General features: G+C 38.5%; 1 protein-coding gene and 1 pseudogene across 2 annotated transcripts in view; both read left to right on the plus strand.

The window, feature by feature from the left end:
* Nucleotides 1–18,549, plus strand: part of Rnf38 (ring finger protein 38) — a 127,550-nt gene that overhangs the window by 74,318 nt on the left and 34,683 nt on the right. The window contains exon 3 of one of the 2 annotated variants that reach the window (XM_076845803.2): nucleotides 10,149–10,298. The exons of the other annotated variant lie outside the window; for it this stretch is intronic. Coding sequence (XP_076701918.1) covers nucleotides 10,149–10,298 — 150 coding nt within the window. The remainder of the gene's footprint in view (nucleotides 1–10,148; nucleotides 10,299–18,549) is intronic. 2 annotated transcript variants of the gene reach the window in all.
* LOC143392073 (cleavage and polyadenylation specificity factor subunit 7-like) lies at nucleotides 15,018–17,734 on the plus strand (annotated as a pseudogene).

Raw genomic sequence — 18,549 nt, forward strand, 5'->3', positions numbered from 1 at the left:
AATGGGAGTGGCATCGCCTGCGCACACAGCGGAAAACAGTGCGCCAGTGCGCCAGTGCGCCGGCGCGCAGCGAGACCGGGTCCGCGAGGGCCGAGGCTGGGTGCGGTGGGGCGGGGCCCCCTCGTGCAGCGGTGCCCCCTCGTGCAGCGGTGCGGCAGTGGCGAAGCCCCGGGCGGTTGGGGCGCAGGGCGGAGAGAATGGGGCGTCCTAGGTGTTAGACGGCTCTCAGCTCTCGGTGTGCAGCCGTCGTTTCTTGGCGCGGCCCGTGTGATGGTGCCCGGAGGAAGGAAGCGCCGTGACAGCGCCTCAGTCGGAGCCCGGGTTCCGGGGGTGAGGAGGCCCGGGGACGGCGGAGCTGGCGAGCTGGCCTCTGGCTGGGCGAGCGGTCACAATAGGAGGCGGCGGCCCAGCAAGAAGCCGCGGGAGCAGCCCCGCAGGGCGGAGCCTCCCCTCACAGGTACTGGCAGCAATGGCCGTTGGTTCCCGCGCGGGGGCGGGACGGGCCTCGGGCCGTTGGTAGCCGTGAGGAGGTTTGGCCCGAGTGCCCCAGCTTCTTTGTTCCCGCAGCGGCGGCGAGGCGTGCGAGCGCAGCTAGCAAGAGCGCCGGCCCTCTGCCGCCTGGCAGATGGCCCCGCTCTCTTGCTCCCTCCCTCTTTGCCGAGGCGCAGGTGTAATGATGTCACCCAGGAGAACGCAGAACCCGGTCACAGGGGTTCTCTTCTCCCGGCCTTCTGCCCCCGCGGGTTTCTGGACGGTCTGCGTTTTGTTCTCAGGGGATGGAAGTTCTTCCTTTCAGGGCTGAAGAATGAGAGAGGTTGGTTTTTGAAACTGGAGTTTTTCAGCTTATTGAGATCTAAAGAGAATAAAGTTTTTGTTTTGGTGTGTACTGCTTGTGAGGGAAGGAGATTTTCTTTGTGTTGCAAAAATGATATGTGATGTTAATAAGTAAAAGTTGAGTATGCTAATTCTTCCACCATAAATAGAAGTGAATACTTAAATGTAATCATTGCTAGCATCTTATGAATTGCCTTTTTTTCCCCCTTCATAAGCCGGGGATTTAACAGAAAAGTAAAATGTGTTCAACGCTTATACATGCTCATCATACTAATTTATTATCTTACAATTCCAAGCCTGCCACATCAATATGGCTTTGTTTGCAGGTACTGTTGTAACATGTTTACCATAGTTCCTTTAAATAGCAAGGAGATCTTTTAATTGAGGCTTCAAACAAAATCCACTCATGGTTTTTACCGGCAGAATTAAAACCAAAGCGAAATTGTTCAGGAACACCATCTAAAGGAAGGAATGCAATTTACACAGAAGTCAACAATGGAAACCTAAATATGTGGGTATGGAAAGGTGGAGCACTTGATATTAAAATTTATAACTTGAATTTTAACTAGGAGTATTATTTCTTCAGTTAGCCCTTACCTGAGTTCCTCCTGCCTTATAAATGATATAATGCATTTCACACTTTGAAAACTTAGTCATAAATCTACACATTTATAAGGGTCCCTTTAAAGTCAATTCCTATAATATTCTCTTCAGACTCATTTCTAAGAGAATTGGAGGTTTTAAAGACTATAATTGAATATGTTCTGTAACCGACTAGCCACATGGACCTTAGGTCCTCCAAAATAAGAAAGAACTGGACTTTTGGGCCCTCCACCTCTGATACCTTTTATAGCTAACCTAAACTGGCAAGTAGATACTGAGAATTTTCATTCTGACTTATGAGGAAAAGTAAACAGAATGACATAATCTGACATAACTGAATCTTGTAGCATCATAATATAGAATGTAGGTCTATTGTGTTCTCTTTGCCAACAACAGCAAATGGGCAAAAACCTAAACTTTTTAAAAGCACTGTTTTTACCCATTTCTTACTCTTTCTTAGGCTGCATGTAAAATATAGAGAGAAATCAAGATAAAAATTGATGAAATGATCAGTTGCTTGGTCAGTATGGAAAGACCTAGTTTATCTGTCTTAGCGGGGCAGCGTTTCACATGCCTATAATCCCAGTAGCTCTGGAGGCTTAGGATGGAAAGTTCAAGGCCAGCCTAGGCCACTTATTGAAGCCCTTAGCAACTTAAGCAAGACTCTCTCAAAAAGGGCTGGGGATGTTGCTTAGTGGTTAAACACTCCTGGGTTCAATCACCAGTACAAAGAAAAAAAAATTATAAAGATTATCTATCTACTAGTTTGTTTCATCTATTTCTCTTTGTTTCATGCTGCCCCTAGTTTGGTTTAGGCACTCCCATTTTGTAATTCATCTTTGCTGGGAAGATAATTCTCTATCAGTTTTTATTGTGCCATGGTTGGTGGTCTGGGTTATTTTACTGATTTTCTGGTTTCCTGCTAAATTCACATATCAAATGACAACAGTTTTCATTTCTGTTCCATTGTAGTTAACCTATAGTTCACTTTTTCTCTGCTTAAGAGCCGTCAGATTGTAAACATCTATTTGGAAGATGTAGTTCTGTTCTAGTTCATTCATCAGGAAATGTTAAATACCCAAGAAGGCACTGTTAATCTAGAGGATATAAAGCAAATGCTTGAACTCTGTAGTAAATTAATGAGAAAGAAATTTGGAGTAAACAAGAAGAGGGATCATGTATATAGTCTCATTGTTTTCCAAACTTGCGAATATCTCCCCTCCCATTATTTTATGGAACTCTGGACTAGGGAAAGGAAGTGCAAGGAGGTGGAGTACTTGGCTATTTTCATTCATCTTGGTTTTGCCGTGCTCCCAGAAAGACATAGGTCCATTTAGTTTTCTTTAACTCAAAAATGGGAATAATAGTTTATTTTTAGAAAGACTTGCCAGTATTGGGCAGTAGTGAGTAATGATCATCCCTGAGGTAGATAGTACAGTTTTTTTAATGGTTTTCCCCTAGTAGTGCCTATTAGCTTTTTTTTTTTTTTTTTTTTTTTGCCTATTAGCTTTTTAAAAATGATTTTCAGAGAACTTTTGACAGTTGAATAAAAGTAATAGAATGATTTTATTTCTTTTATCATTTCAATTGTGTGCCGTTTGTATTTATGTGTGTTTGTAGGAAAAATAACAGCCACATTCCTAGACCTTTTTGCTTTTTATTTGAGACAGTGACTCACAAAGCTGCTGAAGCTGTCCTTGATCTTTGGACCTCAGCTTTCCAGAATTAGAGTCTTGGTTCTTTTTTCTTTCTTTCTTATTTTTAAAATCATAAACATCCATAAATTTGATCAGTCTTTTTAAAAGCAGCTTTATTGAGTGGTAAAATTATAGACCATAAAATCCACTCCGTAATCGATTGATTGATAGGAATGGGGCTACTGGGAATTGAATTCAGGGTGCTTTACCACCAAGCTATAGTCCCAGCCCTTTTTATTTATTTTTCTTAAACATTTATTTATGTATCTTTAGTTTTAGGCAGACACATTATTTTGTTTTTATGTGGTGCTGAGGATCGAACCCAGTGCCTCACGCATGCTATGCGAGTGCGCTACCACTGAGCCACAACCCCAGCCCCCCCTTTTTATTTTTTACTTTGAGATGGGGTCTTGCCAAGTTGCTTAGGACCTCCCTTGGTTGCTGAGGTTGGCTTTGAACTTGGGATTCTCCTGTTTGAGCCAGTGCCCCACTTAATTCATTGACTTTTGTTAAATTTTACAGAGTTGTGCAGCCATCAACACAGTCCAATTTTAGAATATTTTTATCATCCCCTCAAAATTCCTGTACCCATCCAAACCAATCTTTTGCATGGCTTGAGGAGGCACACATTGCTGGCTCCAATGTCCTTTCCCCTGCTCCACTAGCAGAATCCTCTTGGAAAATTATGCTTCCAAAAAGTGAAAGCTAAAGAAACTTTTGCTTTAGGCCCAGTGATACAACTGTACTCAAAGCAACAGCGAGGTCTAAATTCTTTCTCAGAATGGTGGTGCGGGGTGTGTGTGTGTGGGGGGATATCCCAGCAACAGGCACAGTACAAATGAATATCTCAGTGATTTATTCTGTCTCAATTTGATGACGTGGACTTGTGGACAACAACTGGCTTTTGTTATTTTTAGTTTTGCGGTGCTGGAGATTAAACCCAGGCATGGGTCTTGTGCATCCTAGGCACTCACTTTCTCTGGCACAATCACTGACTTAAGTGGTGATCTGCAGGTGAGCTTTTCCCCTGTCCTGATCAAAACTTTTTGCTTGTCTTATTCTAACCAGATTCATTAAAAAAAATTAAAAAAAAAAAAGGCTATGCTAAAATTTGGTTACTTTGGAAGATTATTCTTTCAGTAGTTAAGTTCCTGCTGTAACATACTCTTCTAGGTGAAAGTGACATGCCGAATATGACATGGAGATTTGGTGTGCTTTTTTTAGTTTTTATTAAGATATTTATGTACCTTTAATTTATTCATTTATTTATATGCAATGCTGAGAATTGAACTCAGTGTCTCCTACATGCTAGGCAAGTGCTCATCACATCCCCATCCCTACCCTTTAGAGTGAATTCTTGGTTTTTCTTCATAATCTTCTAAATTTTTATCCAAAATTTATGAGATTCCAGGAACTTAACCCCAATTTTTTAAAAAATATATTTATTTATGTATATATTTGTGAAAAAATTTTTTATGTGGCACTGAGGATCGAGCCCAGTGATTCACACATGCCAGGCAAGCCTCTATTGCTGAGCCACAACTCCAGCTCCTTAACCCCAATTTTAATCATAACATTTACATGATTTTGTTCCTCTCTTACTTAATAGCATATGCATTTTTATTGCTATTTTTAATGGCTATGTAATAGTTCACCAAACTGGTGCACTATAATTTTTCTTAGTAATTACTTACTAAACATTAAGCTTTTGGGGTACAGTGGTGCATGCCTGTAATCCCAGTGGCTGGGGAGCTGAGATATGGGGATCACAAGTTCAAAGCCAGCCTCAGCAATTTAGGAAGAACCTGAGCAATTTAGCAGGCAAGATCCTGTCTCAAAGTAAAAATTGAGAAGAGCTGGGGATATGGCTCAGTGGCTAAGTGCCCCTGGGTTTAATCCCTAGTACCAAAACAAACAAACAAAAAAACCTATTAAGCTTACTTTTAAATTGTTGGTGGTATTGTGTTATGATGATAAACACATTTGTTCATGTTGCTTTTTCGTTATTTTGGAGCATAACAGAATTTATCAGATTAAAGATTGCAGATGCAGATTATAGATATGCTTTTCAAATTGTTCATAAAATCTGCCAAATTGCTTCCCAAGAGTTTAACATTTGCTCTCATGGAAACATGAATATTTGGAATCTTAAGATAAGTTGGATTTGACTTCATTGTGTAGATGCCAAGACTTGGACCTAGAGGATTAAGGACTGGCCAGAGGCAACACTAAGCCCTTGACTCCTCTTCATCTGATGTTTTTTCTTTTTTGTATTCGGTTTTGATTGAGTGCTTTTGACCAGCCCATATGCTGCTAGTAACAGTGAACAATTTTTTTTTTTCTTCTGTGGAATATTATGGCCAGTTTGGAGAAGGCAGTTTATTTAAGCCTTTGAGCACCTTGTTCTGTAGAAAGTGCATTATTTTAGTGCTGCCCTAGGGGTCACGTACTTACAAATCCTGGGATCACCTTTTTTGGGAAAATGCAAATGAATGAAGAAGAAAGCTGTTATCAGAAGCAGTTTTAGAAGGAATATGTTCTGGACAATGTCTCCTAAATTCTGTAAATTTTAGCACATTAACTGATAATAATTATCAAACTCTCCAAGAAAAAGATTAAATTAAATTGTTGGTTATATATGACTACCAAAACAGAAAGGCAACATTAAAAATTGTTCTGAAAATAACAAGTATTGGGGCTTAAAAGGTTAAACTGGTTCTTGTAAACAGTCTTGTGAAACTGTGAGGTTCCCCCTGCCCATTATGTGGGGGTAATTACTCATACGGTTATATGTAAGTAAACATCAAAAACAAGAAATTCTAGGAGTTAGACTTAATTCTGTCTCAGGGATATTTCCATGGCTGGGCTTTTGCAAGTACAGGTTGCATCCTGAGAATAGGTTGAACAGTTATTTTATATTCTCCATGTTCTCCATATTCCCTAAGAATAGATTGAAGTTAACCAAATCTTTGTAATGCTCAATAGTTTCCAGGCTAGAAAAAAATTACTCATATCAATTTTCAGGTATACTTTAACATTATGTATGTATGTATGTATTGGGGGGGGTGCCAAGGATTTAATTCAGAGGCACTTGACCACTGAGCCACATCCCCAGCCCTGTTTTGTATTTTATTTAGAGAAAGGGTCTCACTGAGTTGATTAACACCTTGCTTTTTGCTGAAGCTGGCTTTGAATTTGAGGTCTTCTTGCATCAGCCTCCCAAGATGCTAGGATTACAGGTGTGTGCCACTGCACCCATCTTAACCTTACAAGTTTAACTGAGGAAGAATTAGTGAAAACTTATCTAAAACAATTTATAAGGAAACATACTTATTATTTTTAAGTAGGCCTTGTGGAATAATTGTTACTAACCAAAGAAAATTATAAAGAAAAATGTTTCTTTTAAAGATTAAACTAAAAGATAGTTTAGTACATTGAGTATGAACCTTAGTGTCTGATGGACTTGGATTCAGATTATGTAATTTTGCTATTTTTGAGGTATGTGGCTTTAAGCAAGTTGATTAAACCTAATATGTAGTGCATAAATATTAGCCCAGTTCAGTTCCTGGCGTGAAGTTAGCTGTTACCAGATTGAGATTTGATTTGTTTTTTTCTGGTACTGGGAATGGAACCTAGAAGTTCTCTACCACTGAGCCACATCTCAGCCCTTTTTATTTTTAGATAAGGTCTCACTGAGTTACTCAGGGCGGTCTTGAACTTGCCTCTACCTCCCAAGTTGTTGGGGTTACAGGCATGCCACAACTCGCCAGCCAAATTGAAGTTTTAAAAATTCCTGTATGCTTAAATTTAAAATACCTTTATTCTTTCATAATTAAATTCTGGAGAAACTTCCCTTGAGTGTGGAGGAAAAAAATTTATCCTAGTTTTATATACACCTTAATTTTATGTGATTTATTACAGATTACCACAAATCTGTTATAAAACACAAAGTCTATAATATTACAATTTCCATATATCAGGAGTCTTGGTATGAGTTGTCTGCTGGGCCCCCTGCTCTAGTAAGTGTTCCAGCTCCTAGACACTGCTGTCAGGTCCCTACCATATTGCCTCCTTTGTATCCCTTTGCACAGTGTAGTAGCTTGGTTTGAAGGGTTAGTAGAAGACCCTCTTCAGATTCAAGAATGGCTCAGTTCCTTTTCTTCAAAAACTTTCTCTGATGAAGTTGGGCCCACCCAGGATATCTCCCTCTTGATCAACTTAAAATTGACTGACATTGGCATATGAAATCTGTCTTATTTACAGTCTTGTCCATATATAAGATCGAAGGGTTGTACCTGAAGTGGAAATCTTGGGGGGCACCTTATATAATATTTTGCTTAACATATATATACCCAAAATGTTTTGTATGTCATTTTATCTGGTGGAGGTGGGGGGCTTGATCAAGCTTATCTATGGTTTTGTCCTATACTTATTTTAACTACATGATTTGAATGTAGCTTTCTTTCACCGTATTTTAGTCCTCCCTTTTTGTAGACAGTTGAAGCTTCTGACCAAAGGAGGCTGTTTTGAGTAGGATAGAATATGCTTGAAAATATTAAGACCACAGGGGCCTACTTTGTTTTATTGTTGTTGTTGTTGTGATGTATTTTTTGTTTATATGTGACCAAAATCTTAAATTTTTAGAGGAGCAAAGAATGGAAGAGAGGAAACCTGACCCCAGATTTGTTTTTCCCAAAGCAAGTTGATTAAACCTACTCTACAAGTTGATTACTCTCACTAGCATTTTGTAAGACTCTTTGACTTGATTGTTGAAGGCAAATAACCTTATTTAAGTACACTACAAAAGTTATTTACCATACAAATTAAAAGCATTAGAGGATTACAGAGAAACATTTTGAGAGAAAAGTGCTTTAAGATGATAAAAGCATTCCTTAGATTGAGCGAGGAGCCAGGAATTTTGAAAATACCACCTCTTTCTAGGAAATCTTTTCTTACTACTCTTACCCTCCGATCAGCTGGGGATTCTACCTGTGTTCTATATTTGCCTCATTTAAATATTATACTATAGTTGACTGCATCTGTTTCATTTCTTAATTAGAATAAAGCTTACTGAAGGGTAGGATTCATGTTTTATCTTTATACCTTTCTTAGAACACTTAGCTCGTGGGAGGGAATCAGAAAATATTCCTTGATTCAGTGATATATACTTTATAGTGTTAAAGAATATTAACAGATTAATGTTTGTAGTACAGAGGTAAACTTAAGCTCATGTCCAAAAATTTTGTGTCGCAAATTAATAAATTCTAAAATACTTGCCCTTGTGATTTGCTTTTATTCCTAGGAGGGTATTTTAAAGTATTTTTACTCTTATTAGTGGGCATGGTTATGTTTACCAGGCTCATGGCAAGCAAGAAAAAAGGTTATAAAAGAACTAAGGAAAGTTATTACAGCAAGGGTATTAATATAATGAACATTACTGCTTTCCTTCTCCAACTTCTTCCTTATTCTCCAACCATACTGAACATTTTGCAATTTCCTGACTATACTACGGTCTTTTGCCAATTGTCCTAGTTTATAACATGTACTGTTATTAAGGTACTTACACTATATAGTGATTTACTTTTGTTTTCTTTTTATTTTGCAGTACAAGGGATTAAATCCAGGGTTTTGCTCATACTGGACAAGTGCTCTACCACTGAGCTGTATCCCCAGCCCTTTTGTAACATACTTCTCAGTGGTAGGAAACCATGCCTTTCTTTCTGGTCTAGTGCCTGTCAAATAGACACTTCAATAAATATGAATAAATGAGGCAATGAAACTCTAAAACACAAGACAGTGTTAAACTATGTGATATTTAGTGTGGAAACAAATACATAAACCTCAACCACCAAGGAGAATTTCACCCTCACGGTAGAGTAGAACAGGTTGTGTGCACGATTTTTTTTTTTTTACCTTTTTCTTTTTTGCATGATTTTTTATTGTTATTTTTTTAGTACTGGGGATTGAACTCGGAGCCACTCAACTACTGAGCCACATCCTCAGCCCTATTTTTTTTTTTTTTTTTGGTTTGTTTGTTTTATTTAGACAGGGTCTCACTGAGTTGCTTAGCACCTTGCTTTTGCTGAGGCTGGCTTTGAACTCGCAATCCTCCTGCCTCAGCCTCCCAAGCCACTGGGATTACAAGCATGCACCACTATGCCTAGCAGTGTGCATGATTTTTAAGATACTATAAACATATTTAAATATGAGGAGATTGAACCCAGGGACACTTTACCAGAGTTAACCTCTATTTTTTTTATTTTTATTTATTTATTCATTCATTTATTTTGATAGAGTCTCACTAACATGCCTGGTCTGATCTCAAACTTGCAAATCTACTGCCTCAGCCTTCCAAGTAACTGGGATTACAGGTGTGTACCACCACAAGCATTTAAAAAGAAGTTGATTTACTTTGGGGCTTATGATCTTATCCTTTATTCCTTAAGAAAATCTCTAGGCTTATGTTGAGAGAGCAAAGATTACCAGTTAAACAAGGTTGCTATATATCTATGGTATACAGTCATATGTAAGATAGCTATAGAAGTTTTACCACGAATATTGTCAAGAATCCTATGCGTGATCATTTGGAAGGTTAACTAAAAGTAGAATGAGGGGAAAAAATTGTTAGTCTAGGCACACACATTGTTAGTCTAGGCATTCTATACTTAAGATATGTAATACCACCTCAAGTTTCCTTAACTTGAAATCTAACCTTTAGGATTTCAGAATTAACAACAATAGAAAAGGTGTACCCATAGGTATTTAGGAAACAAGAAGGATTTGGTGTTCTTGAGCCATGGCTCTTTTGCCTCAAAATTTTTATAAAGAGATCCATTGACAGAGGCAACCTTTGCCATCCTTATGTTTTGATGTTTAAAAATTTAAAAAATTTTTTCCTGTCTCTGCTAACAGAATCATCAAATACTAGAAAATCCACTGTCCTTCATAGGCTTGATTCTCCATGTTGGTGCAGCTAGCCATGAACTATCCTTTTCTTCTCCCTCTTTTTCCCAGATATCTCCCGGGGCCAATTCAGCACCTCTACCTGGCCATCCTAACAAGGTGATTTGTGAAAGGGTGAGACTTCAGAGCCTGTTCCCTCTCCTCCCAAGTGATCAGAATACTACCGTTCAAGAGGATGCTCACTTCAAAGCTTTCTTCCAGGTTCTTATATATTTACCCTTTCCCTACACAGGACTGAAAGTCACATATACATTCTTGGTTGTTTCTAGGAAGGCTTAAAACATTTCTTATTATCATCTTCTTATTTTCTGTTGTACATGGGAATAAATATTCTTCTTAGAGGACTTCTTCAACATAACTTTCAGCCATTTTTTTCTGAAAAATGTTTGGCTTCTCTTGAAATATTTTAAAATTTTTTAACGATTTACCAGTCTGGTTTTGCAATCTTAGTCTTAATCACTTGTTCTAATAAGCCAAGTTTTGTTAGGAAAATAGAAGATAAAAAATGTGTGAAAGTGTGTAGGAAATGAAAAATGAAAGCATATAAAATATTTTTATAAGCCGTCATTTATTCATTTGCTTACTGCCCTGAGTTTCTAGTAATACATATTTCTGAGAGAAAGCATGGCTGTTTGGCTTCTGTGTCTTTTAGTTCCTATATGTTAATTACAATTTAAAATTAAAAAAAAAATATATAAGGTGAAGGCTGGATACAGTGGTATGTGCCTATAATCTCAGACTCAGAAAGCTGAGGCAGAAAGATTGCAAATTTGAGGCAAGCCTAGGCAATGTAGCAGTACCTTGTCACACAATGAAATTAAAAGGACTTAGGTTGTAGCTCAGCGGTAGAGCACCCCGGGTTCAATTCCCAGTGCTGCTAAAAAATAAGATGAAAACAGGAAAGTTAAGAAGTTGTAAAAAGAATAAAATCATCTTTTTAGGTTGTTAGTGAAATTACTGAGATCTGCTAAAACATAAACCACTGGCTACTAAACTTTCAGACCATCCTCCTAGACAGTCACATTTCAGTAATGGAAGTCAGTCTTGCAATTTTACCAGAAAGAAACCAAATTATATAATTTCTTCTAGATGGTAGGCTTGTGGGCTAAGGCATATATATGTACACCTACAAACCTGAGGTAGTAAAGTATTTGATAACCAACACTGGGACTTAGAGAAAGCTCATTTCTATTTGTGTGGAGAAACAGGTTGAAGCCTGGAACTGATTTGAAAAGGATACGCTTATGACACATTAGTTGGACATATGAGAAGTTGGAAACATGAAACTGTGAAGCTATGTGATCCAGGGTTCTTCAGTCTGAGTCTGATATTCTTTGTTGAAATTTGTGACAGGTTCTCTGCAAGTATTAAGTCTTTTGTTTGACTCTCAAACTAGTCTTCTAATGTTAGATGAGCAAATAAAGTTTAAAAAGCTTCCTGAAGCTGGGTGCTGTGGAGTGTGTCTGTGATCCCAGTGACTTGGGAGACAGGAAGGTGCAAGGTCAAGGCCAGCCTCAGCAACTTAGTGAGACCCGTCTCAAAATAAAAAAAAAAAACTGGGCATATGGTTCAGTGATAAAGTGCCCCTGGGTTAAATCCCCAGTACCATAAAAACAAAACAAAATAATTTACTGAGACATCTGCTTAAATTCAGTTATTGACAGAGCAGGGACTCAAATTCAGTTTTAGCTATATCTTGTCCACTTTGTTATACTACTTTAGATATCAAAAGGTATTTCTACAAACTGTGCAGTCTATATTAAGAATTATCTGCCGCAGTCTCTGGCTGGGCACAAATCACGAGTCTCCACACAGCTTGTAGATTCAAACAGCAATTCTTTATTCCCGAACTCACACCGGCCGTCTACAAACACGCTCTGGGGGAATCCACGTTCTCTGCCCAAATTCACTCTCTCCCAAATCCACTCTCTGCCCAAATCCACTCCGCATGGGCTTCTGTCTCCCAAAATATACTGTCTGACCCTAAGCACTCAAGAGGAACTCAGCAGCAGGATAGCCCTATTCTAAAGGGGGAACACCCTAATCTCCTATTATGCTAAACTGCCCTATTCTAAAGGGGGAACACCCTAATCTCCTATTATGCTAAACCGCCCTATTCTAAAGGGGGAACACCCTAAACACGGATCCTGCCCTGGTCCTTGAGCAAGGTCACCTTTCAGAAATCCTTCCACTAGACAGCATGGGAGTAAGCTGGCAAGGAATTTGTCATACCTACTTGGCTGATGGCTCCCAGCAATTATCTATATTGAATTGAATGGCATATTGACTGATTTTGATTACAGCATCAGTCTGCAGTAGTAGATGATGGATGGCTAAGAAAGAAATTGACTTAATACCCTTACTACTGCTACCAATAACAGTTATTTTATATTCTCCATGTCCTCCATATTCCCTTTAAGTCTCCAGGTACTCACTCAACATTAACCTTAAACTTAGAGATAGCTAGCTGCCAAATGAATGCTCATGTTTTAAAAATGGAAGTGCAGTGTTAGAGGCTATCTATATTTGGGGTGTTTTTGTTATTTTTTGGTTTGGGATCTGGTGATTGAATACAAAGCCTCTTACATATAGACGCATACTCTTCCACTGAGCTGCATAAAACTTTATAGATCTTTCTTACAATCTTTTGAACTACTGATAATTCAGCTAATTTGATACCAAAGTTGAGTGTAATTTGTCAGTTCCAGCTATGCTTTTAATCCTAAGAAACTTTGTCACCATAAAAAGGAAAACCTATCTAGTCGTCTCCTTTCCTTATAAAGTTATTCCTTTAATGTTATGCTTTCTTTTCCTTAGCTTTTCCCCAAGTACCTTCCCTTCCAACTCATTCTACTTTCCTTCCCTTTGGAGGAGTACTAAGTTTTAAATATATTTACCTATCCTTTCAGTTTTTTTCTTAAAGCACCTTCTCTACTTCCTTATTTTAGATAAGACTTCTCTTTTTTCAGAGAGGAAGCCCTATAACCTTCTCTAGGGGTAAAGAAATTATTGATTGTTCTCCCTACCCCACCCCCCAAGCATGGGGTTGGATATATGGATCGGAAGTAGGGCAGACATAGAGGAGAAAAAAAGGTATTGATCCTTAATGTTCTCTCTCTTTTTTTAATGGTACCAGAGATTGAACCTAGGGACATCTTATCACTGAGCTTCATCCTCAGCCTGTTTTGTTTTATTTAACTGTTTAAGCTATAAACTATAGTTATGAAAAATTAAATGTGATGTATAGATATAACTTTGTAAACTACCTTGAGTGATCCAAACAAAATTTCATACTTTCTCCTGCTTTCATCCTTCCATTGCAAAACAAAACTATGTTTATAGCTTAAATATTATAGTTAGATTTTTGCTGATTAGAATCTAGTACTGTGGAACTAAAATACAGTGGAGCTCTAAAATATAGTGATTGAAAACAACACAAATTGTAGCATCAAATTAAATGAGTTTTTGTGAACCAATGGTGTTTTGTGTGATTAAAATTTGGGGAAAATCTAGAACATAATATCACTCACTAATTGTGCTGATCAAAATCTAGCCATGCAGACCTCCCCAGACCTTAGAAAGTTTTGTGTATATATATATGGATGTATATATCTCTTATGGGTTCTGGTGTGTAGCCAATGATAATGTCATAGTAATTTCACACAACGTTGGGTCCTTTACATTCTGATGGAATTGCAATATGTTTTATCACTAGTGTGCCACCAGCGTCTCTTTTTAAGCACTACTGCACATAAAACTTAATTTCTTTGAGCTTTTATGAAAAAACACAAACTTGGACCATGTCATTCTGGGAGGATATATTGGTTATTTAGTTGAGAGATTGAATTTTATAGTAAAATTTTTGAATTCAGGAGTATCAGAGCTGTACATCAGAAAATAAGTCCTGTGAAACAGGACTATGTACATTGTATGGTTGAAGGGCTATATATTTACCAAATTGTCTTTCAGAGAAACATTTTATATGTAGCTGAATATACCTTAAAATTAAGACTACAGCTATGGAAATTTAAATGTGATATATAGATAGACAGATAGATAGATAGACATCTATATATATAGATATAGATAGATATAATTTTGTAAACTACATTGTGTGATCCAAACAAAATTTCATACTTTTTTCTGCTTGCATCCTGCCATTGCAAAACAAAAAGGAATCTGTTATTCTTGATTAGCAAATTGATTATATCAAGTATTAAGTTTTCTAAGTGTTTTCACATTTATAATTTAAAATGGATAAAAAATCTCTGAGAGTTTATTCTTCCTGGGCCATATGCAGTTAAATATTGTCCCCTCCCTGCTTTGTCATAGAATGAGAGACTTCAAGTTTTGTTAAAGATAGTTAAGGCTTGAGAAAATCTGGGAGTTCAAAGGAAAATTGGTAACTCTTAGATTGTGCTTATTTGTAAGTCTAAGGTGAAAGCCCTACTAAATGATTAACAAATAGAGGACTAGGTTGCTAGAAGACATTGAATACACACACTATTGCTCCTTTGAGAAGGAAATCGTGGGACTTAGTAATGATTGCTAAAATCAGAGGCACATATTAGTCACTGGTTTAGTTAGAACTTGGAACCCTTTTCCGTTTTGGTGAGAATTTTTGTGGCATAGCATCTCCTTTATTTCCAAGACTCCTTGATAGTTTTTACCTAAGATATAAAATATTTTTCTTTATCATATAATGACATCTGACTTCATGTAGTCCGCAGAGTTGCTGGAGCTAGACAAAAGAAGATGGCTCCTCCCCCTCCTTCCCCTTCCCCTCCCCCTTCCCCTCCCCCTCCCTCCTCCCTCTCCCCTTTTCCGGCTCCTCCCTCCCCCTCCTCCTCCCTCCCCCTCCTCCTCCCTCCCCCTCCTCCTCCCTCCCCCTCCTCCTCCCTCCCCCTCCCCCTCCTCCTCCTCCCTCCCCCTCCCCCTCCTCCTCCTCCCTCCCCCTCCTCCTCCTCCCTTCCCTTTCCCTCCCTCCCCCTCCTCCCCTCCCTCCCTCCCCCTCTTCCCCCTCCTCTTCCCCCCTCCCCTTCCTCTCCTCTTCCCCCCTCCCCTTCCCCCCCTTCCTCCCCTCCCCTCCTCCCCCTCCTTCTCCCATCTACTATCAACAGCTCATCCCCTCCTCTCCTCAGTTACCTCCTCTGTACCTCCCCCTGGGGCTATCCCACCTGCCCTTAACCTAAATCCAGGCTGCTTCTCCCCCACCAAATTCTACAGTGGAGCCTCCACCACATACATACCCAGAGACCTCAACACCCTAAAACCATCATGGCAGACAACATTCGGGCCCTTTGCCCTCTACAGTGAGTGAAACCAAATTTGAAGAGATCATGAAGCGAAACAGCAATATTCAGCAGTGCCATTTCCAAAGCAGTGTCTGGAGCCAGTGCAAGGGATTACAGTGACGTGATTGAGACCCACAGTCACTGCAGTTATCAAGTAGTCCTGGGTGACCAATCATGAGCATTGACACATTCTTATATCCTTTTTTTTTTTTTTTTTTTTTTTAAGAGAGGAAGAGAGAGAGGAAGAGAGAGAATTTTTAATATTTATTACTCAGTTTTCGGCAGACACAACATCTTTGTATGTGGTGCTGAGGATCGAACCCGGGCCGCACGCATGCCAGGCGAGCAGGCTACCGCTTGAGCCACATCCCCAGCCCTCTTATATCCTCCTCTTAAGAACTATCTTCATGGCACTGAGGACAAGTCCTACTGTATGTGTGCCAGTGAGAGCTCTTCCAGGAAGACATTGCTCCAGAGAGGTCACCTAGCCAGTCCTGGGAGAATCGCAGAAGGCCCCAGAATCTGTAATGAAGGTTGACACGATGCTTATTTTCAACAAGGAACTGGGACCACAAGTGATGCTGAAATAGAGAGCAGGATCAGCCCCAGTGGGGAGCAAATGTTTGTGTTTTTTTGTTTTTTTTTTTTAACTAGTTGTGACAGCAAAATGCATTTCAATTCATCATATACAAATGGAGCACAACATTTCTATGTCCTGATTGTACACGGTGTAGAGATGCACCATTTATGCAAGTAGGGTAATGATGTCCATCTCATTCCACCATCTTTTCTACTTCCATTATACCTCTCCACCACCCTTCCTTTGCCCAATTCAAAGTTCCTCCATTCTTCCCATGTCCCCCACCCCCATCATAGATCAGCATCCACTAATCAGAGAAAACATTTGACCTTTAGATTTTTGGGTTGGCTTACTTTGCTTAGCATAATATTCTCTAACTCTAGTGGAATGCATTTTTAACACTCGCCTCCAGGGTTGTTTTCACTTCTAATAATGATGTTTTGGTTATAAAATGGTTTGATATTAATAGAGGTATAATTTTAAATTCATTTTATCAGACACTGAATCCTACACATCTTCTTTCTCACCTCCCTTGATCCTTAGTTCATACCAGTGTTCTGTATTATAATTTCTCTACAGTTTCAGTACCAAATAGGGACAGTAACTTGAACCTGATTTGAATCTGTATCATATGAATTTTAAGTTGTCATCATCTGGTATTTTGAAAAGTCAGTCCACTGGCATAGAATCAATGAGAGAAAAGAATTTCTCCCCCTGAGAATTCAAAACATCTTCTATAGCAATTTATCCTTTTAGGCTTTTTCTTAAGAGAGTCCCTTATCTCTCTTAGTTCAGTAGTTCTCAAAGTTTGGTTTCATAAAGCAGCATCAGGCATCGCCTTGGATCATATTAGAAGCACCAGTTTTGGGTTGTCAATCCCAAACCTTATGATATAGAGACTGGGGATTGAGGCCAGAATCCGATGTTTCCAAGATATGCAGAAGTCTTAAGAACTGTTGTTTTGCTGGGCACCATGGCACACATCTGTAATCCCCAGTGGGCTTGGGAGGCTAAGGCAGGAGGATCTTGACTTCAAAGCCAGCCTCAGCAACAGCAAGGCGCTAAGTGGCTCAGCAAGGCCCTGTCTATAAATAAAATACAAAATAGGGCTGGTGATGTGGCTCAGTGGTTGAGTGCCCCCGAGTTCAGTCCCAGCTCAAACCCCTAGTTAACCCTCCACAAGAAAAAAAAAAACTGTTATCTTTTATCCCCTCCATATTCAACGTTGTGTTTACTTCTATCAAGAGTTGTAGTAGCATGGTTATAGATGAGTTTTTATTTTAATTTCTAAGCTTAGAGATTCACAGCATGTATAGGGAAATTTAGACTCCAACTCTAATGTGAGATGTGAACCTGGGTTTAAATTCTTGAGAGAGAAATCCGTCCTGCACTTGATGTCCAGATAGAGCCAGGTGTGTTTCCTTGCTGACTCTATGCCAGTGGGATGACTTTTCCTATTATTAAGTATATGGCTTTGGAAGTTTTAACTTCTTGCAAGGATCTTAGGTGATGCCTTATCTTCTGTTTTTAGATCTTTGTTTTATGATTTTTATATTTAGGCCGATTTTTGTCACAATAGAAGTCTTTATAGAGTTATTTATCAAAGTACAATTCAGGAAGTACAATAGTAATCCTTCATGCTTTGTTCTAGGTTGATTTTATTATTGAAAACCAGTAAACATTCTTCATTGTGTCAAGGTTATTAGTAATTTTACTCATTGCAGAACGAAGAACATGTTTGGCCCATGGAGAAGGAAATGTAATCTTCTTACTACCTATTCCACTCAAAGAATGCTCTAGATTACAAGATCAAATGGAGTTGATTTCCTTTATTTTGCTGAACTCTGATTGCCTTTTATCTTTTTTATGACATGGGCCATTTGCTTAAATTTTACTAATTACTTCCATGATCACAGACATACTGTTTTTTAGTTCGATCTTTTTTCTTAGAGCCACCTAATTGTTTTTAATTGGAATGATTACTTTTCAGACTTGCTGCATTGCCATTCCTGAGATTTCTTTTCATTGCACTTTTGTATTTATTCTACCTTTTATTGGAACATATATCTCTCTTTCAAATCTTGAGAGGAAATAGTCAAGCATATACATAAAATACATAAAATTTTCTGATGTGCAAGAATCAATTTTTTTAAGTCTTAATAGTCAGTACATCTGGCAAGTTCTTGTTTTTGTCCTTACTAGATTGATAGTTTGGAGACTAATAGTTTAGAGTATAAAATTATAGATTCAATGTTATCTTACCTTAAAGTATTTTTAGTATCCTTTGTTTTTTTAATTTATTTAATTTTTTTTTTTTTTTGTAGCTTATTTCACTTCCCTTTTCTGGAAACAGGATGTTTTTGAGTTCCTTAAACTACTAGATAAGGATGTGATGAAACCACGTTGTATATAGTATACTTTTTTTGTATATATATTACACTTTTTTTAATGTTTCCCTGTCCCTGTATCCATCCTGGCTTCCTATTATCTTCAATAAAAAAAAATTAAGATGTACCAGAGAACTAATGAATAAATAGCTCGCCTACCTTCACTTCTGTTTGTCTTTTCTTTTTTACTT

The sequence above is a fragment of the Callospermophilus lateralis genome, chromosome 2, assembly GCF_048772815.1.
Source record: "Callospermophilus lateralis isolate mCalLat2 chromosome 2, mCalLat2.hap1, whole genome shotgun sequence".
Classification (NCBI taxonomy): domain Eukaryota; kingdom Metazoa; phylum Chordata; class Mammalia; order Rodentia; family Sciuridae; genus Callospermophilus; species Callospermophilus lateralis.